This window comes from Schistocerca nitens, chromosome 8, assembly GCF_023898315.1.
Source record: "Schistocerca nitens isolate TAMUIC-IGC-003100 chromosome 8, iqSchNite1.1, whole genome shotgun sequence".
Classification (NCBI taxonomy): Eukaryota; Metazoa; Arthropoda; class Insecta; order Orthoptera; family Acrididae; genus Schistocerca; species Schistocerca nitens.
The window spans coordinates 397,690,122-397,712,844 of record NC_064621.1 but is presented as its reverse complement, the minus strand read 5'-3'; the positions used below and the strand labels follow the sequence as shown (position 1 = coordinate 397,712,844).

General features: G+C 37.0%; 1 protein-coding gene across 1 annotated transcript in view; it reads left to right on the top strand.

Annotated features, from left to right (window-relative positions):
- Window positions 1–15,050, top strand: part of LOC126198719 (Krueppel-like factor 16) — a 276,257-nt gene extending 261,207 nt beyond the window's left edge. The window contains exons 2-3 of the mRNA XM_049935236.1: window positions 7,093–7,243; window positions 14,235–15,050. Coding sequence (XP_049791193.1) covers window positions 7,093–7,243; window positions 14,235–14,370 — 287 coding nt within the window. The 3' untranslated portion in view covers window positions 14,371–15,050. The remainder of the gene's footprint in view (window positions 1–7,092; window positions 7,244–14,234) is intronic.
- Window positions 15,051–22,723: the final 7,673 nt, after the last annotated feature.

Genomic DNA, 22,723 nt, shown 5'->3' with positions numbered 1-22,723 from the left:
GGACCAATCAAGGTTTCAATCCTGAGTCTGAGTCTAACTCTTCCTCACGCAATGATTTTCGTTTACACTGAGGAGGCAACTCGTGGGAAAGCGATATGCACGTATACAGATGGCGGTAGTTCCGCGTACGCAAGGTATAAAAGGGCTGTGTATTGGCATTTGTACTCAGGTGATTAATGTGAGAAGCTTCCGACGTGATTATGGCCGCCCGACGGGAATTAATAGACTTTGAATGAGAAATGGCAGTTGACGCTAGGCGCGTGGAACATTCAATTTCGGAAATAGTTAAGGAATTAAATATTCAGATATGCACAATGGTGTCTGTGCCAGGAATAACAGATCTCAGGGATTACCTCTCACCACAACGACCGAGGGCAGCGGCATTTACATAGTTGTCAGTGCTAATAGACAAGCAGCACTGCGTAAAAAAACCGCAGGAACCAATGTGGGACGTACAACGATAGTATCCGTTAGGTCAGTGCGGCGAATTTGGTGCTTATGGCAGCAGATGACAGACGCGAGTGGCTTTGCTAACAGCGCATTACCTGCAGCGCATCTGCTGCGCTTGTGACCGTTTCGGCTGGACCCTAGACGACTGGAAAGCCATGGCCTGGTCAGATGAGTCCAGGTTCCAGTTGGCAAGATCTGATGGAAGAGTGTGGTGCAGAACTAAGGCACCCTTGGACCCCAGTTGTCAACAAGGCACTGTGCAAACCAGTGGTGTCTCCATAATGGTGTGGACTGTTTCAGGTTCCCAAACAAAGATGTCATGTCAGCAGGTCACAGTTGTTCGCGATTGGTTTGAAGAATATTCTGGACGATTCGAGCAAATTATTTGGCCACCCGTCGAACAAATATGGGACAGAATCGAGAGGCCAGTTCGTACATAAAACCCTGTACCGACAACACTTTCGCAATGGACGGCTATAGACGCAGCATGGGTCAGTATTTCTGCAGGGGATTTCCAACCACGTTCTGAGTCCATATCACGTCATAATTTCTGCACTACGCTGGGGAAAAGGAGATCCTTGGAGGTATCCCATGAATTTTGTCACCTCAGTGTATTTTCGAAAAGCAGTTTACAATCAAAATTAAGCCCTCTCTGTAGATAAGTTGCCTGTCTTGACAAATTTTCTGCTGTGAGTAAAGAAGTAAAATATTAAATAAGATGGAAATAATTGGCAAGGAACATAATGAGAACAAAATTACGCCAAGGACACCAAATATACGAGGGTAATTCCAAAAGTAAGGTCTCCTATTTTTTCGTAAGTACATAGACCTGTTTATTTCTACAATGGTATACATCAGTTTAGAGCTTGAACATTTAGCTATTATTCGACATAATCACAATTTCTATCGATGCATTTTTGTAGGCGCTGTGGCAGTTTTTGTATGCCCATGTCATACCAGCTCGTCGCCATGCTGTTCAGAAAGTTATGAACATGTTCTTTCACGTCGTCGGAGGTGAATCGCTTTCCGGTGAAACGTTCTTTTAACCTAGGGAACAGGTGATAGCCACTGGGCGCCAAGTCGGGACTATAGGGTGGGTGGATGGGTGATTATGTTCCCCAGAAACTGTTGCAGGAGAGCAACGGTTTGCCGAGCGATGTGTGGGCGAGCGTTGTCATGGAGAATGTGTACGCCCTTGCTCAACATTCCTCTTCTCCGATTCTGAATTGCCCGTTTGAGTTTTTTCGAGGTCTCACAGTACCTGTCAACGTTAATTGTGGTCCCAGCGATTCATCTCTGACGACGAGGTGAAAGAAGAGGTTCATAACTTTCTGAACAGCATGGCAGCGAGCTGGTATGACATGGGCATACAAACACTGCCACAGCGTCTACAAAAATGCATCGACAGAAATGGTGATTTAACAGGACTATGTACTTATAAAAAAAATAGGAGACCTTACTTTTGGGATTACACTAGTAATACTGTAACTAACCGACTAAGTTACCAAACCAGTTATACGTTTTTAAATACTAGTTTCTTCTGTCCTGCCTTCTTTACCTTGTCCATCCAAGAATTCCCCTATATACTTCTTGTTTGTATTTCAGTGTACATTTTATTTTTTTATGCGAGAGATGAATGTCCAATGATTGTAGTTCCAGCCACACGAGTGACGGAAAAAATCTTGACATTATAAAACGTTAATTTCATCCATCTAATGCAGACGGTACTACTCCTGTCCTCCCCACGGGCTGTGTAAACGATACGGTGTGCTCAATTTTTTCCTCCTTTACAAACAATGACCACTCACTCCTTATCATTTCAAATTCTGGAAGAAAGTAATTACATTGATGTATTTCCACGCTCTCTGTCCTACTGAAGATCTGCTACTACTTCTTCTCGGACGCTGTTTGAATGTGGCTACCAGCATGTCAGCCTGTAATTATTTGCTTTAAAAGATGATCTAACTCTTCAAACGGCAACAGGACTTCTCGAAGAAAATGGGAACTCCACATCAATGAATGTTCGTGCCTCCCAATGCCGCAAAGCAAATGGCCTTAGTCACGCCAACGGAACGTTGGAAAAAGTGAGACACGGTGAAAGAAAGAGATGATGCGGACACAGATATTTCCGAATGCCCCACTGGCGAGATGCTGGAGATAGCTGAGGCACCGAGTCCCTGCGCCGCCTGGTACTGCTGTTTACTCCCGGGTCGACTAGCTATTCGACAATCGATAGGCCGCCGCGGCGTGCACCTAAAGAAGGCTCCAAAGAATACCTTCAGCCAGGCTCCCACACGCAACTAAAGTGTTGCCACTGTTACTGCCGTACTGCAGTTGCATCTGTGAACCCCTCAAGTTGTACTCTGTTCCGCTACTTCCCTACCACCACTGCTTCCAGGTGGCAGTATTGCGAAACACGACCGTTCTGTTGCAGCTATCGTGCAGTAATTGCTGTCGTATTCCATTCGATTTCTGTGTGCTTTTATTTTATTTCTGAAAAAAGTGAAAACAAAGGCTGGCAGTTACACTTTTCGCAGCTTCTAGCAACCATTGTTTGATGTCTTCCCCCCCCCCCCCCCCCCCCTCTCTCGCTGTGTGTGTGTGTGTGTGTGTGTGTGTGTATTTGCAAACCAATGACATATACCACCAAGGAATAAATAAATAAACTTAATATATGTAACCAAAAAAAACTTTGTAATTTGTGAGACCAAGCATTGTATAAATTGTGGATTATATGCAGGAAATAGATTCAGAGTTTGATGTGGCAGCTGTTAAACTAAAAATTAATTATTCGAAGTGCCGATTAAACCTAACTAACCTAAGGACATCACACATATCCATGCCCGAAGCAGGATTCGAACCTGCGACCGTAGCGGTCGCGCGTTTCCACTGAAGCGCCTAGAACCGCTCGCTACAGCGGCCGGCTATGATATTTACATGCCAGCTGTTTGTTAGTTTGACGCTACAAACAGCATATTCTTTTATAAGTTGTTTCCCTTGATTTATAGCAGTGCGAATCTATTTTCGGATCCAGCATCTGAGTTTCGTCCTCCTTGTATTTAACTCTAATCACAGCTATAAGGCCATAACCTTCAATATAACATTCAGACCACCCATATAATTTCAGTTGACGCCGTATTGAAAGCTGTGCAACTACGTAGAATTAGTGGCGTCCTGTGTGAACGGTAACGCACGATGCCACTATAGCAAGTCATAAGCTGTGATGTCACGTTAGACGCATGTGTGAACCCGGCTTTAGGAACTGAAACTTTTATGTTCGAAATTGACTCAGAAGGAAGAGAAAAGTGGAAGAAAAGTTTTGGATCTTTGAGGCAAGCGCTGCTTAACATATCACTTCTTAAGCACATCATCACTGTGAGCAGTCATCGTTGTTTCAGAAAGCAGGGATTTCTTAATAACAGCATTATTACTATAAAATATTGTAATGACCAAGATATTTGCAGTCGTTTTAACTTTACTGTCCAACTGCACAACGAAGGATAGTCTACCAAATATAAAACTTGTAATTAAAATCTACCTGCTGTCGTATATACTTTTTGCTTCGCCCATGTACACTTCGCAGTGATAGCTGCATGTTCAGCGCCTCAGTTGAGTAAGGACCTTTATAGAAAACACCGACAGAAACGCGTATCTCTGAATTTTGCTAATTTCTATTGTATATGATATCACAAGGAATTCACTTACATTTGTTGACACAACAGTATAAATGTGGGGATGAAAAAGTTACTACATTCTGATGTCATGTACAAATCAAATCTGCAAAATTAGCAGGGAACGCACTCCTGACGCAGTAACATCTCTGTGAAGGCCCTTCCTTACATTAAAAGCTTGATGAAGCCGAGACTTCTCAAAAAGTTTCTGGCCAAGTAAAAACGCTGTTAAGATGATGATTATGACTCTAAACACTATGGGACTTAACATCTGAGGTCATAAATCCCCTAGACTTAGAACTACTTAAACCTAACTAACCTAAGGACATCACACACATCCATGCCCGAGGCAGTATTGGAACCTGCGACCGTAGAAGCAGCGCGGTTCAGGATTGAAGTGCCTAGAACCGCACGGCCACACGGCCGGCTGTTTATAAGACAGTAAAACGATTTTATTGTAAAGTTACTCGTCCATTTCACTGTCTAGATTTTGCAAGGGGTTAGCCACTATAGCTACCATGAAATTTGTCATGCCTGTGAGGATCTAAGAACTTCAGTAAACGCTGTCGTCCGTGTAGGGGCAGCCGAACGATCGGCCGTGCAGATGTCGCACAACATCGTAAACCTCTCTCTTTCTCTTTCCATCAATGAAGGCCCACTTAGCCACGTTTTTCTGGGGCGCTGCTTCCCTACTGGAAGGCATTGGCGGAGTAATCGGTCTCGTTGTTGTAAAGTGAAAAATGCTCTTAGATATTCTAACTAAATTTGAAAGACTAAACCGATGTGGCTGGCATGGAATTTAAGCATCTTTTATAAATATGTACAATTCATTCACGGTAGTATTCATTTACCCATATCTGCCGGAATGATTCCGAAGTGAGAGTACTAATACCCGTTGAAGTCGTGAATTACTACCTACGTATTTACTAAGAAATTCCCAATTTTCAGGTGTATGAATCAATAAATGTCTTTAATGAAAAAAATAGCAAAGTGTCTGCTGTTGGGAAAATTAAGCGCAAATTGTTCTTGGCTTTACCTATCTCTGATGTCCGCCCCCAGTAGCTGAATGATGAGCGTGACGGATTGTCAGCCCTCTGGGCCCGGGTTCGATTCTTGGCTGGGTCGAAGAATTTTCTTCGCCCAGGGACTGGGTGTTATGCTGTCCCCGTCCTCATCCTCATCGACTGCAGGTCGCCGAAATGGCGGCGTCAAATTGAAAGACCGGCACCCGTCGAACGGTCTGCCCGATGGGGGGCCCTAGCCATACAATTCAATAAATAACCTATCGCTGACGTATCTTCTACGTAGTGGTGACCGGTGTTGGAAGCGTGCTATTCGCCATCTTTATTCATAGGTGTTCAAGGCGACGTGGTTCGTGCTTGTGTAGCCGATAACACCGGTGCTAATTTTTTATACATTATTTGGTGTGCGGATTTCCATCTGTCGTTTCTATTGAGAAAAACAGACGCAAACGAATCAGATAACTATGCTTATAAAACGACACACATCTGCTGGAAATACTTTTAAAGTGTTAGTAAAGTCTATTGTTAACTTGCCTGCCAAATAGTATTCGTACTTCGCTTTCGCTTCCAACACACGCGGCAACGGATTTCTTCTGCAGAATTGTTATATTTGTACATGAATGTTGGATCAATACGGTGTTTAGTCGCGCACAGCTTTTGTAATGGCATGAGTCGGTCACATTTGTCATCGGGAGCCAGATGTTTATAGAGATTAACTCGCTTCGAGCGCTTACTGCCTTGTCGAGCTGCGACCGTCACATCCCGAGTGGTCTTCCAACACTTTTCAGTTTCATACTTAAATAAAGTACCGGCTAGAATATTCCGTGAACAATAATGATTTTGACTACAAAACTTACACCCAAATCCACCTTCCTTTACGACTTTAACTGTCACTTAGCGTGGGCGATGAGATCATAACAGGCTGTGCGCATAAACGTGGTTGGTTAAGGAAACCGGCCGTGTGTTCTTTCAAAGGAACCAACCCATTGAAAGTCCAGTATGTTAGCAATGGGCCAACTCTACAGACAAGAAAGGAATAGAAACAGTGTTAGTTTCAAATTCTGATAAGTTAGTGCGGGATTTAACAAGGTTTCCTCGTATTCACAACCTTAATAAAGGACGAAGAATCAACTCAATGATAGGAGAAAATACCTTTCATTGGGAAATTGCATCTCCCAAGTGCTTCGGCAATGGGGAAACTGAGGGATATGGAATATGAATTAATTGGGAAATACTTCCTATTCATCAGATCTGTCTGTCTATTCTTAGATCCATGGGATAGTTGCGGAATATTGTCATTGATCTGTGCTTCTGTCATAATGGTAGTAGTTTCAGGTTGCCAGGTATCCTGATTTAAGCGGATTGTTTAAAATTTTGTTATTGAAAACCACTCCCAATCACACAAAATAAACAAAATTTCTGTCCACTATGTGAGTATTTAAATTAGGAGCCAATCTTGTAAAAGTAACAGAAATTAAAAATTTAGCTCTATGTCTGAAGAGAACTTGCTTGCATTCGTTAACATGCTAGAAACAGATCAAAACAGTTGGTTCTAGTTCCTTTACATTTTAGAGTTGTGAATTGCCCCCCCCCCCCCTCCAAACTGATTTGTCGTCAGACTGCGAGACGAATGAAATGTTAGTGCCGCAAAGGAAGGAACAGTCGAAATTTAAAACAGCTTGGTAATGAATGTTGTTACGTTTACCAAAGGTAATTATTATAATTCTCAGCGTACTGCGTGTCCTTCGTATTTTAGTACACTATAAAAAAATAATAAAAAGAACACAGGACCCAGAAATCCCAATTTTGTTCGGTTTGGAATCATCAGGTTCGGGGGTAAAAAACAGCTTCCTCTGGGGGAAAAAAACCTAGCAATCCTGTTGGAGTTGTAGCCATTAGGTCATAAGTGAGAGCATTCTATAATAACACCGTTCTTTGTTTCTTCACAGGGGAGCGACCATTCCCGTGCACGTGGTCTGGCTGCGGCAAGAGGTTCGCCCGCTCGGACGAGCTGGCACGCCACACGCGCACCCACACCGGTGAGAAGAACTTCTGCTGCCCCGTCTGTGACAAGAAGTTCATGCGCAGCGATCACCTGAGGTTAGTTTTCCAAGCGCTCGGCCAGCCTTTGGACGTAGAGATGATTTCCGTCATCAAAATACCATTCCACTTTGCTACAGAAAACAGATCTAAAGTTCAAAAAGTCTGATCAGCACTAAATTCGCTTTTCGTGTAATTGGATTGACATTCGTTCATATTTGAACTACTGGCGAAAACAGAAAAAGGTGACAAACTCGCTGCAAATCAAGTAGCATGTAACCACTATGACGCAGTACAGTGGGACTACTTTAATTAACTTAGTTTCTGAAGCTCGGTAATAATATGGGGGTTCTTCAGTGGAACACTTTCTAACAGTACCTCCAGGCATATTGAAAACGTAAAAAAATAACAGGCCAGTGGGAAAAGACTATTATCAAAGGAATACATAATATGTGAAAATAATAGATTACTGTCATGACACATTTGTAGAAGTCAACTCATAGCCAAACTCTTGATCTTTCAACATGACACACATTAGTTTAAACTACAGAAAAATCTGTCATTAAAACTTTAGTTTACTGCCAACAGTGACATACTTATCAAATCAGAACAGCAATATTAAGAATTTCCTGTGCCTTACTTTAAAAATCGATACCACTGTACGAGACAGAGCATTAAAAATATATACCATCTGCTGCTTCCTATGCTTAAAGCATTATACATTTTACTCAGTCATTTTGACTGGTAATATTTGATTACCAATATATCTCTACTATAATTTAGGAGCATCACATTCTTATAAAATACAAACTGTAAACATAGGCTTCCAAGGCGTTGTCACAGTCAATAAAATTTTTCTGGGTTTGAGGCTGCATTGTCGTCTGTAAAATTCTGACGTTTCAGCGACTGTTGCAAGGCACCTTCCTCAGGGTGTATTGCTAAACCCCGAAGAATTTTATTGAAAATACAAATTGTCTCTTATTGTGTGTTTTGTTTTACAAATGCATATTGCTTTTTAGGGGCTGGTGGCAAGGGGGAAAGGTTGTGGTGGTGGTCATAAGCACATATATAAGTCTGTGGATCTTACTAGTTTCTTCTCTGTATCCTTGTTGTATTTGAGTGCAATGCCTCAACCGAATTAATCGAAAGAGCCATTTTGTACTAACAGTCACAATTTTTGTTACAAATTATTTTCCCTTAAAAGATCATAGTCTGTTTTCATTGTTGATGTCATTACATTATACCATTTCAGCTATAGATATTCAATTCTAAAACCCTTTTGTTTCTCACTTCAGACATTCGGATATCGTTTACAGCCTAATATTCAAAATCGGTTTTATGCAGTGTCCAGCCAGCAGATCGCTTTGTAATTAATTAATAGTTAATATCTTTTTTTTTAATGATGAAATTTTGTCACAGTTCCCACACTTTTTGCACTATCAGTCCCCCCCCAAACAGATTAAACAATCCAAGACATTAAGACAAAATGCCATACATTAAAGGTTAAATTATTTACACAGTTTAAGCTGGATTATTTTTGCCTTGTCTGTTTTCCCATACACAGATTTTGTACGGCTTTCATGACTCATTCATCCATTTCATTTTTAAATGAAATTATACTCCGAACCACAGACCTTGTGATAAATAACCAATTGCTTTTCTTCTTTATTATTTACAATACTCTTTTATTTATTAAAAATGTTCATTCTTATTTTAGCTAATAGTTATCTCCCATAAATATTGTCCAATTGAATTTAAGAGAGGTCTGTATTTGGGGATTGAAAAGTTGTGTGAGCCATATAGCAAATGGCAATGTTTCTTATAAAGATGAATGACAAGTAATTAGGCAACCTACTATTGATATTGATATGGTATTTATAGATGCAAAAAAAAGTTTATTTGAAAAATACCATTGTAATCAAGCAAATATTAAACACTGTACATTGAAAAAAAGTATGCTGCCTTCTCAGTTTTACTAAGTAGCAGCTGCTGACTCTTTTACTCCATTAAATTTAGATGGAATAAGCTCAAATCCTATTAAGCTGTATAGTGATAGTTTATTGTTAATACAGTATACAGAGTAAGTTTCTGTATCAGTTTTGCCTCATGTCGATGTATCCTGAAGGTTATTCTTATTAATGGGATCTAGAATGACTAGGATTCCCATATTATTATAAACAAAATCAGGACGTTTTCAAAATATTGCACAAAACTGCTGGCCAAATGAGTGAAAACTGAAACACAGTGGAATTGGTTTAACAATAATTTGTTTTCACATATTCTACCATAATGCTAAACACAAATTTCACACATTTTGCATTGAAGTTGGTGGTGCACACTCTGGTTTTTCAGTGGTATTTTACAGTCGTGTGTATTTGCTGTAGAAGTTTATTTTCATTAAGTATCAAATTGTAAAAGCTCATGTAAAGGAGGCTACCCAATATGGTTTCTGTCATTTTCAGATTTACCATTTCTTTCATCTAATTTAAATAATTATTGAAAACACTGATTCAGTGGATGCATTAGAACCTGGAGTAGTTAGTGAAAACTCGACCAAGTCTCTAATAATTTTCGGGCACTCGCTCATTGTGAAAATGGTTAAAAGTTTCAGCATAAATATGAAGATGTTTGTAGATTTTACTAGTTATGAGCTGTATATGAAGGGGTAAGCCATTGGACAGTATTGTACACAATATGAGATTGACATCCTACACCATTTAAATTATTTTCACTCTTTTTCTTGCCAGTTAAATTAAAAGATTGTTCTCACCTTTCCTTTTCTTTGCTCCATAATTGGTATTTGTGTTTTTAGCTTAAATTGCTATAACCTCCTTCTTAAGATCAAACTTTTCTAACACTTCTAATATGTAAGAAGTCAAATGTATTAAACACCAAAGTTCACCAACTCCAAAACTCTCACTACAATGCCTTTATCTGGATGGTAAAACCTAACCATTTTAAAGGAACCAGCTTGAGTCCTTGTGGATGGAAGAATTTGTGATTTACTGAAATAAAGTGCATTTCTTTCTGTTTCTTCATCATTTGTTCCATAACATGTGGGCAGTCACATTCATGGTAATGTTCTTCTGTAAGATAACTGTCAGGCAGTCATATCTCTCATCAAACAGTGATTTTAAGTACTCATTGTAGGAAAAAGTAATTATTCATCTTCGTTTTTCCAGTGCATTTGTACATTAATCTATTTGGCAATTTACATCCATTACGTACTCATGTGATTTCATGGTGCCTCTAATGTTTACTGGTGTGTTCCTCTTTGAATATGTAGTGAGAGTGCTTTTGTAGGAAAGCAGCCCTGACACTCCCATTTCATACAACATATACAGAGGACATTTTTATAACTTGTGCGTGCTCTGTTGGTGCTATAAGCTGAGAAAATTTTATGTAGGCAGGCTGAGAAAATTATATGTAGGCTGTTGCAAGGCATCACTTGTTTGTTCAATGTCACTGCAGTTCCTACAATGGCAACAGATTTCTTACACCTCTCCTCCCTTCCACCATTGTCCTGAATAACCCTTCCATTCATTGTTACCACCTATTTATTATGTTTTGTGTAACAGTTTTAGCAGTGTTATGGAACATTTTTTAGGAACTGAAAAACTAGTTTCATTAACTAGTTAAAGAGCGTGTGCTATATCTATGTTCCTTTATTATTGCACATAAATCTCCTTTCTTGCATTTATATTTAAGTATTTGCAGTTAAAAGACTGACACATACAATTAAAAAACTCCAGCATGTGTTTTGTTATTTAAATATTTTATTCTGTAGTGGCTGAATTGATAGAGGGCGAAGATGTGAATGGTGAAACGTGTCAACAACTAAATTGCTAATATTTATCAATCCCATTCTTATAGGGAAATCTAACAAAAAGAAAATACATTGTGAATGTGATACATTACGTATGTGTCTGGTTACACCAACTGTATCAGGAGAACAGACTTTAAATATTTTACTTGAAATATTGTAATAGCAATGATTGTCCCGTGCTCCACTTTGTGGTTAATTGTTGACCCATGTTTCATCAGTAGTAACAGATTGGAATCAATTTGATTTTTTTCCCCGCCAAACTTGTTAAAGAAGTAATAGTGTTTGCTTATAAAGAGATTTAACTATTTTTCTAATGCAAAACTGTTTGTATCATTGACACTCTTCCTCATATGCTCCAATGCTTTTTCTTTTGAGTTAACTATACCGCTATCCTCTTTTGCTACAGAAATGGTTATCACAAAATTCTGCCATTTTTTTCTGTAATACTTTAATCATTCTTGTCCGACTTGCCAGTTTCCCTCCAGATGACCGTATTTGCAGACTTTTTGGAAATTACTCTAAATGTTTTTTTAGATTAGTACTACTGATAGTGTGAATACAGGTGCATATCTGTGATGGTACTAGGAATTTTCTGTAGTTTCCTCTTCTTGCGGAATTTTAATTCAGCTTGTTACATATGGTGTCTCTAATGCTGTATTAGTGGCAACTCTGTTGCGTTCGGAAGCAGACCTGCTTCAATTCTGTTAGAGTGGTGTATTTTATCAAGCAAACCGCATAACACCTAGCTTTAAGAAAAACGTGTAGAATATCATTTGGGATGATAAATTCGATGCAGTGTAGATCAGTTCTGAACACTTAACATATCAGTGAAGATACTTACGTTCCATTGATATTGAGTGAGAGGTTACACATATCATAGTATTTAGTAGTGCAACCAACACTGAATGTACAGCAGTAGTAATTTCCTTTTCGAGCGGTTATTGTTCATCGTAACAGATGGAAGTGCCTACTATGACCTCTAACTTTTTGTTAGAGAAAGTAAACCAGTTTTTAGTTGTATCATCTATGCTTCTAACTGCACGGAGTGAGACAGGTCAAGGGCACCCATACGATAGTGCACTGGGGGGGGGGGGGGGGGCTAGATCTAGTTGTATGGAGTTGTTTTAAATTTGGAACACGAATAGCGGCTCTTAAGTAGCTGTAAAAAAGTTCCATTTCCAACCCTGTTAAAAATGTGCACAGTACTAACTCGTAAATCATTTTCTTGAAATAAAAACAGCTGACTATATTTTTTACTTTCCTGTGGGCTGCATGATCAAAGTACCTATTGCTGTACATGCATCACTCCATATGCAGAGGACTTAAGTTAAATCGGTCCTACTTAAGGCCATTCAAATAAATGTATGAAAAGTGTTCATACTAAAATTATATTTTGTGTGGGGCAGAGGAATGAGATGTCTTTCTTCCTTGAAGTAAAGTAGGTATGGTGTCTAGAAAAACTGGCCAGTTAAAGCAGATACCAATGTTTTAGCTCTGAATAACCAGTATTTTTCGATATTTGTTTGGTCTTGGTTATAACAGGTGTTTTTCTTTTTAATAATAACCAGGTAAAAACTGAAATATCAATTAGCCATAGCAGAAAAAAATTTTAGTTTTTAAATAAATCCTTTTTAAAGAAGAATTAATTTTTATTTGTTAAAATTGCATTGCATTGAAATATTGCCTTATCACGGAAAATCGATCAGCGCGTATTTTAATAAAAATGCTGATAGAAATGAGCAACAAACAAGTGGCATAAGACTTGGTGTGGAATTGCAGAGACAATAGTGTAGCCTATTATGTGAAATGCGTGTACCTGCAGTGTACAAGATTTGCCGCATAGTCTAGATTGTAGTTCTTCACTGTTGTCGCCAAAAATGAGTTGTATTAGAGAATGGCACCAACTCTAGTCTGCAAGTATTTTATGAAGAGCGATATCAATGAAGTGAAATCTTCCATTTGCTTCGAAAGATTAAAATCAGCAGTAGCCACGACAAACTTATGACATAAGGAGAAAACTTAAAACTTTCCAGTCCACAGAATAAAAATAGAAAGGAGCTGATCTGCTGGCTGTGTTGACATGACATGCCTTTATCTGCTTTTAGTCCTTGGCTGCTGAGTTTAAAGTCTTTAGTTGATGCCAAATCGGGCGACTTGTGTGTTACCGATAATGAAAGGGACGATTAGGATAACACAACACTGACCCAGCTGGAAATCAAACCCAATTAACGAGAACAATAATCCTTCAACTTCAGTTTTTATCATTTAGTGCTGAATTTTCATAATGCCCATATAGTGGCATGACCTAGATTACAACATTGTTTTTGAGCAGAGATTCAAAAAATTAGAGAATAGGAAAATACTGGAGATTTTTTTTTTATAGTAGTCCACCTCTTATTACTTTTTAACAAAAACTGTGAATGGTGGATGGACTAAGTTCCATTTCATTTGCCTATTTAATTTAATATTTTGGTTCTAAGAACTGAAGGAGTTGCAATTTTTCAATCTTTGTTCAATTTTTACATTTATTACAGGAATTAATAGGAGTAAAAAACTGAAAATTGGTTGTTTCAGAAACCAGTTATCTTCAATGGTTTTCCCACTCTGATTAAACTAGTGTTGAACAACACAGATCAAACTTCATTGTTTCAGCGATTACCACCATCCCTAGCATCTATTGGTGAAGCAGATTTATACCTTTAAATATGTTGAGGCGGAGAATACTAGTAGACTCTAGAGGTAGACAGTGATGATGTTGCACCTTGGAATTTCAATGTGGTTCAGTAGCTATACACAGATGACTTCCTCTAGTGCTGACATCCAAATAAAAGAACCAAAGAAACACATTTAGAAACAAGTGGGAATTCATTGATAACTGAAGTTTCTGTGAGCCACTTTCACTTAGAAACTGCTTCTGGCTTCATTTATTTCCATAAAGTACCAGGTGAATCAGCTGCACAATATTGTTTTTGTAAAACATTTTTTACAATGTTTTACCAGAAATCTTTGTCATCATGGTGCATACTCCCTTAGTTCCTGCACATTCCTGTTATGGTGCTCTACATTCATTAGAGCAAAACCTCTCCGATCTCTTTTTACTGCCTTGTCACTTTCTGATCAATTATTTTAGTTAGATGACTGCTACCAGTGAAATACCTATTACACTTCTCTGTATTTATTCAACTTCACAAGATTAACCTATAACGCACCATTTTCTGTTCACAGCAAACATGCCCGCAGGCATCCAAATTTCGACCCGTCAGTCCTGCGACAGCGAAGACCACCTCATAAGGCGTGCTCCATAAATTCCAGTGAGGGTACACCATCCGAGGTGCTGTCCGATTCGGTGCCATCGCCCTAGCACCCTCAATATGCTGCCACCGCCGCAAACCATCTCTGAAGCATTTTATTGTTCTGTGGTGGTTGCAGTTTGCAGTGACCGAAATGTAACTGGAAATGTAGATTTAGTGTCTTTAAAGAACCTTAATAACTATTATTTTTAGAACTGTTACCCTCATTATTTTTTATCGTCTCTTCCACTATCGCAATGTAGTGGACTCTACTAAGTCTTTCTATAAAAAGCAATTAAGAGAACGCCATGAAAGGATGCTGTTGATAGCTGGCTGGCTGTTACAATCTGACAGTTATGTGCTCTTCCCATTTAATTCATTTCTAACCTCACGGCACATACTTGTGACATGTCACTTGTTATTAAAAGAATTGTTAATGTATGGAGGTAATGCATGAAATGTCCTGTCAGCTGTCAGTATATCACAGTTACTCTTTCAAACATTTTGACTGGGAGCTTGTTTGCACGATTCGGTCACTGTGTATATTATTGTGTATAAACTTGAAAACTTAGGCCTTATTACCTTTTTATACTAATGTAATTAAACATGTGATTTTTCTGATGATGGTGTACGAGGACTCAAAGTAATTTGGTTGGCGTGTACGAAATTGTAATGTGGTTTCATAGGGCTGGATGTGAAGTTCAGCAGTCTTGTACATGTAGCCACGATTAAATTGGAGGCAATGTTTGGATGCGTGGTATATATATATATATATATATATATATATATATATATATATATATATATATATATATATATATATATATATATATATGCAAACGGATTTGTGTGTTAGGATGAAAATATCAGCAATGGCATGGACAGATGTATAAAAAAAGGATGTGCGTAAATTTTTATCCAGTAATATATCAGTTTGAAATGCCTGATGTAATATGTTTATGATGTTATTTTAGCGGTTTAACATAATCCTAAACCCCAAAAGTCAAATTTGGAAACATTTACTCATGTTATTCACAGAACAATATTCTGATTGCAGCTTAGTGCAGTACTATATAACAGAAGTATTTTGTTTTTCAAATGCTTAATTAGTTCTGCTGATTACTGACCATAATGACAAAAAATCCCCATATGTTCCACAATTAAAAGCCAGTCTACCTCACACATATAGCTTTACCCGCTGCATCATTTTTATGACTGATGACATTTGCATCCCTTAGATCTGCTATTTTTAGTCTTGTTACATCTAACAAGACTAAGCTTTGGGAAACCAAAGCTACATTCAGTTCAGTGCGAAGTTGCAGATATCATAGAAGTTACTTGTAAATAATATAACTTGATGAATAATACATTGCCTTACTCTGGACTGACCTTATAATCACATGGCAAAATTAATTTTTGTGATAGCTGTGTTCCTCTGTGCACTGTATAACACTTGTGTTCCCATTTTGTGTAAGTGTGTGTGTGTGTATGTATATTTATTTAAGTAATTAATACTGTTTTCCTTTTCACAAAGATCAAATTTGATTTTTGGGTTGATACAGCATTCCTGTTTTACACATTAAAAACAGTTTTTGTATACTGCAAGATCTGTATGTATTACTTCTTATTTAAAATATGTGTTGTGTAGTAAAACTAATTTATTTAGATTTGAAGTTCTTCCGATCACTGTTATGGAAGAACTCGGAAACATGTAATCTTAAAAACAGTCAAAAAATTTTGATACTTAATAATCTTGGAACATTTTTAATTAACAGCATTTTAGGTTGGGCAATATTATAGGGCAAATTCATAAATAGCATATGATCTATTTTGCCACAAATATTAAAGAGTTTTAAAAAAAAGTAAAAAAGATTCTTTGTGCTTCCTATGTATACAGCGGCAAAGGAAATGTTGTGAGACATAATACACATTAATTTTTTGTCACATTACAACAATAGCGACCTTATAGATCTCAATTCTGCAGTCAGTTTAGTGTAGTACTTAGACTATACATTTTAATATATTAACTTTATTTGCTTTTTTTAAAAGAAGGAAAATCTAGAGTAGTTTCTTGTGCAAGCTGAACTGGTGGGATGAGTGATTACATAGGGTTCCATGAATGCAAGTGTGTCTGGAGGTATGGGAAGTGGCAATGTGAAAAATTTCCTTTTCACAGTGGAGGGAGCATTTATTGTACATAATAATGCTCAACTGTTCCTAGATATCTGTTCTCCTGATAAATTACAAGAATGAATGGATGAGTAATTCGATACTTGAATGGGCAGGTACAAGGCCTCCGAATTAATGCTTCCTGGCTACTTCCAGGATTCTGTTTACTTGGCCATGCATGACTGCCATACTGTATGAAATGTGGTGACTGAGAGAGATACTGTACATATTGCTACAGAAAAATTGAACATTATTCATATCTTTCTATCATATCCAATCTTTTCATACATAATAGCACAACAGATCTTTCTGAGTGAACTTCTGGCCTTCTAAGTGAAGAGGTATTCTCAAGATGACAATTTTGATGAGAATTGTTATACAGCCATAATTTCTGGTACCTTTAACAATTTTTGTGTGTGCGTGTGTGTAGATGTAAATAAATTCAAATAATGTTAACATTTCTGTTTGTTTGCTGAAACATTTCTGTTTGTTTACTGATCATTGTAAAATATTAAATTTCACTGATATTTGAAAGCAACACTGCTTTATCCTCTTTGGTATGCATGTTTTATTTATCCTCTTTGGTATGCATGTTTTCTCAAGTTTACTATTAAATTCCATGTTTTTCATTTGTATTGTTTACTTGCTGCCACAAAACCATCAATACATTGGTCACTTTGTGATGGGCATGTTCTGATATGTATGGACCAAATCTGGCTGTAATTTTCTTAAGGGACCAGAAAATTGTAAATGTTAAATTTAACAGAATTATGTGTGTTAGAGCATTTCATTAAGGGGAAAAAATTGTCATTTTGAGCAGTACACTCATCTTACCAATGTGTATAAAGCATATATCTTTCTAGAAACATTTTTAGTATGAAGAAATCATAACATAGATTTTGTAGGAGATTATATTTAATTAACTATTTTAATAGGGATTTTAATTAAATGTAAATAGTACATAGCTAGCAATACAGATGAACACCAGCCTCAGTGTTTTCCATGTAAAAATGCTGTAATGTAATTAAACTTAGTTTGAAAGATGTTTTATAAAACACTGGAAGATTGTTGTATTATTAATATTGCAAGATCAGCTAAGGAAATAAAAACAGTTCCTGTAAAGATGAGAAAATTTTTAAAATATTGGTGCATAAAGCAGGAAGTTTCCTTAAGAGAAAAGTGGTCTTATTTGAGCACACACACCAAATGTCTAAAGTGTACATTCTAATCAAATTGACTGCATTATGCTGTCAAGTTTGCTACATGACACATTATTCACATTTTTCATGTGTATGTTGTACACACAGAGGTGATGCATCTCCATTACAAATAATCACATCTTTAGATTATTTTATCTGGCAGAACTGTTATGAATTTATAATCTTGTGTTCTTACTTACTGTACAGTTATTCTGTTGTTAGGTGCAATCTAACAAACAGTTACCTGTGCTCTGTTGGAATTAATATTGATTTTCTTATTAAATAGCAAATTAGTTACAATCTGAAGCACTACTTGTTAACTAGTACATGTATCACATTTTTTTATAATACCTTTTTAATGGCAGCTGTACTCTCTGCAGAATTTGTCTGCTATTCACTGGGAAAAAATCTGAATAGAAACATATGTTTATAAAGATGGTAGAAGTGCTATATTATCTGAAAATTATTTCTAGTAGAATGTGCCAAACATTTCTGTAGTGTGCTTCAGATGCCTATATGGAGAATGAATCTCCGCAAAATATTTATAGAAATAGAAAAGAATAAAAATAAAAATGATGGCTGTACTATCATCTTCAAACATAGACACTTCACTAAATCTTATGCTGTGAAAATGCTTGTTTTGACAGAATTGACTACAATACTTCTAAAATATAAAAAAAATACCATTTACAGATCAACTATTTTCTACTCACAATTTACATTCTATCAGCTTTAGATTACTTAGTGTAACTAAGTATAGAACACTTTAACACTGATTAGCAGGAAAAAAATCACTTTTAATCTAAGGTGCATGATGTGAATTGGTGTGTTTATCTACTGCATGGTACGCACACACAAATATACTCTAATAGTGATGGGCTGTGAAATATTTAAAATGTTACTATCACAATTGTCATCAGGTCCTTGGATTTTGAATACTACTAAATTTCTTACTTACTTTTTATGCAGACAGTAAGAGAAACAAACCTTTTTTTTTTTTTTTTAAAAAAAAACATTATTCAGTGGGGAATCGTGGCTTCAAGATAGGAAATCAATGGAGAAGACAGATTGTGTAACACTGCTGCTTCAAAGGACTGAAGGAATGCTTTCTGAATTAGCACTGGCCACCCACTTGCCATATTAGTTCTTACTTTTATCTGTAAACTTTGTTGCCTAATTAATATTTCCAACATACATGCTGAAATGCTGCCAATATATTGAGATTCCATTTTTCTGCCTCTAGCTCTCTGTTAAGAATTTAGAACTGGTGTTAGTGTATACAAACTCATTTCCGAAGAACTAGCTCTCTGCACTTTCACCATACATAGACAATCGAAGTATATTGCTGATTATGAACTAGAAGTATTTAAAAGAGTGTTTATGTTGCTGTGTTGATATTCCAATAAGACCATGCTCCAGATATTTCACACCAACAGGAAGTACAGTATATTTTTATCATGGACTGTACTTAAAGAGAGCCTTAACTTTATCTATATGAACTATTAGACATTAAATATTGCAGAGCTTGTTTAATTATTCGGAGTTCTCAGGGTATAGCTCAAGTATATTCCAAAAAAGTAGTTGTACTATTAGTTTTGTGAATCTTACACTTCTTCCTTCATTATTTATTAAAATGTTTCCCTCCTGCAAAAAAAATCTGTCACTTCTAAAACAAAAAGAATGTGTGTCAGTGTGACTGAATCTCTTTCACTGTGACTTGTTCACATTTTAGCTTAAACATAAAATACAGAGTAGCTCTTAAACATATATTACATAGATCATCATATAAAATTACACAAGTTAAAATTAAGAAGTCGAACTTTGTGAAAGAGTAGATTAAAACATAATCTACCTATATAACCATAGTGTGCTCAAAAGACAATTTATTTACTATTTTACTTGTAGCAAAGACTAACCACGTACAAATCCTAGTTGTAGGAGACAGTTTGCAGTGTGTAAGACAAGTGGAAAAATTGTTCACAGCTGTCTTAGAAATGCCTGAGCATGAAAAGTGTATCTGATTATCTCTTTTTTTATGAGTAAGTTTTCAAACAATTGGTTCTTTAATCTTACATACCATGTAAGGTGCATAAAAATAGTCTAGTCTAATAATTACAAGCGACTATGGTCAAAGTTACAGTGGCAAAGCTTTATTTTCTTACTGTTATCTGGAAGTGTAAAAATACGAAAAGATAAATAAAGCATCTTCGTGACAATATGTGCATTTCACAAAATAAAATAAAATAAAGCATGTGATGCAATTGCAGTGATACTCTTCTTCCACTGTTTGATTTTGGCAAAAGCTTGGTATTATCACTATTAACACCAGTTGCCTGTGAACTCAAAATTACATTTCTATATATGATAGCCTAACAACTGTCTGAGAAACTATAATATTTTGATATCTGTCAGATTTTTCTAAAGTATTATTTTTGATATAAAATGCTCAGGATTTTCTATGCAGATTACTGGAAATAGTGACTGAAAGTGTCAAAGGTTTGTGTTCTTATTAGTTATGTGAACTCTACAAGAAACTGTTGTGCCCCCATCACCCTCCACCTCCCAATCCTCTAATTAACATTGATTTAAGTAATTCTGAAATACCATTATGACTGCCGTCCGTGTTAAAATGTTTATATGAATTGAACATCTCGAAAGGTTTTTGAGACGAATTTTGTGTTTTGTGAGAACTTGTTTGCATTCGTGAGCAATACTGGAGTAATACAATAATGTGTTAAATAAACTGTACATATTTGTTATGTAATATTGATTAAACCCAGTATAATTTTGTGAATGTAAATCTTACTTTTGCGCTTCAGTGCTGAACTGGCATGACTATCAATGCATGATGAGAGGCAAGTATTCTTCGTAAGAGTAGTAACGGTAGCACCAAATGAGAAGGCAGATCCTGCTCATGTGACAGAAACAGATGTACTTAATTAAAACTGACTTGCAAAACACGTGTATGTAGTATAATGTAAAATGGTACAAAATATTGAACTTGTATATTTATCGATATTTTAAGAATAAAGGGTATTCTGCTGGAATAATGTGATTAACTGTAACTCCTTGAATGTTCTCCTTTGCATATGTCTAATCAAACAGCATTATCAAACTAATGTGCAGCTTTATATGGGTTTACAGGGTACCTCTCAGACTACAGTGTGTGAACTACCATTCTGCAAGCATGAAAACTATCGAAGGAAATAACATTCTGCTAACATTCCACAGTGTGTTAGGGTGTAACATGGTGATTTTGTAGCCATATTTTCACACTACTGTTACAAAAAGATGTTTTAATTGAAACACATTTTATTCACCACAAAATCTTCATTATAAATAAAATTAAAGGTGCTGTGCATATATGTTTTCCACATTCTTTCCTAACACTTTATAAAGAGAATGAGAAGTTAATTAACTGCAAATGGTTTGAAAAGCTATAGTAATGAAGATTGTGGTACAGCACCTGGTTTCAAAAATAGTGAGTCAAATAGTTCCTATATAGACATCAACAAGGTGCGTCTGAAAAGTTCAGTGAATGGTTTTAGAAGATAAAGTTAACAATAGTTACAAACAAAATACCTCTACTGACATTCAGAGTAATCACTATTAGCTACAACACACTTCTGACTTTGGTTGTAAAACTGTTGGAAGCAGTCGGTAAATGCTGCTTATGGAATTAATTGAAGCACTGTGGTCATACATTGTTGGATGTCCGCAATGTCTGTGAATGTTCGATGAACAATAGTGCTTACACTTTCTTTTCTTATGTTGAACTCTTCTGCTCTCATTCTCGGACAGTTGCCAAACATTTGCAGGCATCTGTCACACTTCTTCAATGTTATTTGTGACTGTGCATATTTTGGTAGACCCAAACATGGCTCATCTTTGACACAGTCCTTTCCCATCTGTATAAAGCGTTTAAACCACTCAAAACAGATACTTTTTACTCTCTGCTTAAACACTGTACACTTGAACTAATATTCCATGAATCTGTCACCATTTTCCTTAATTTTAAGCAGAACTTCATGTTAAACACATTACTCCATTTGTGCACTCCATTTTGGAATGGCAGGAATGTGACTCATACTTTCGGATGATTGGTGGCTGTCGTTGAGAATGAGAGCAGAAAAGTTGAAGATATGCCAAGAGTGTTAGGCACAATATTATGGACTTCCAGCAATGTATGATGACGGTGCTCTGAGCGATTCTATAAGAAGCATTTGCTGACAGTTTCCAACAGCTTTATGGTCGACGCCAGAAGTGTGTTGTAGCTAATGGTGATTACTTTGAAGGCCAGTAAACGTATTTAATTTGTAACTCTTGTTTCCTATATCTTCTACATCTACATTTACATTTATACTCCGCAAGCCACCCAACAGTGTGTGGCGGAGGGCACTTTACGTGCCACTGTCATTACCTCCCTTTTCTGTTCCAGTCGCGTATGGTTCGCGGGAAGAACAACTCTCTGGAAGCCTCCGTGCGCACTCGAATCTCTCTAATTTTACATTCGTGATCTCCTCGGGAAGTATAAGTAGGCGAAAGCAATATATTAGATACCTCGTCCAGAAAAACACCCTCTCGAAACCTGGCGAGCAAGCTACACCGTGATGCAGAGTGCCTCTCTTGCAGAGTCTGCCACTTGAGTTTGCTAAACATCTCCGTAACGCTATCACGGTTACCAAATAACCCTGTGACGAAACGTGCCGCTCTTCTTTGGATCTTCTCTATCTCCTCCATCAACCCGATCTGGTACGGATCCCACACTAATGAGCAATACTCAAGTATAGGTCGAACGACTGTCTTGTAAGCCACCTCCTTTGTTGATGGACTACATTTTCTAAGGACTCTCCCAATGAATCTCAACCTCGTACCCACCTTACCAGCAATTAATTTTATGTGATCATTCCACTTCAAATCGTTCTGCACGCATACTCCCAGATATTTTACAGAAGTAACTGCTACCAGTGTTTGTTCCGCTATCATATAATCATACAATAAAGGATCCTTCTTTCTATGTATTCACAATACATTACATTTATCTATGTTAAGGGTC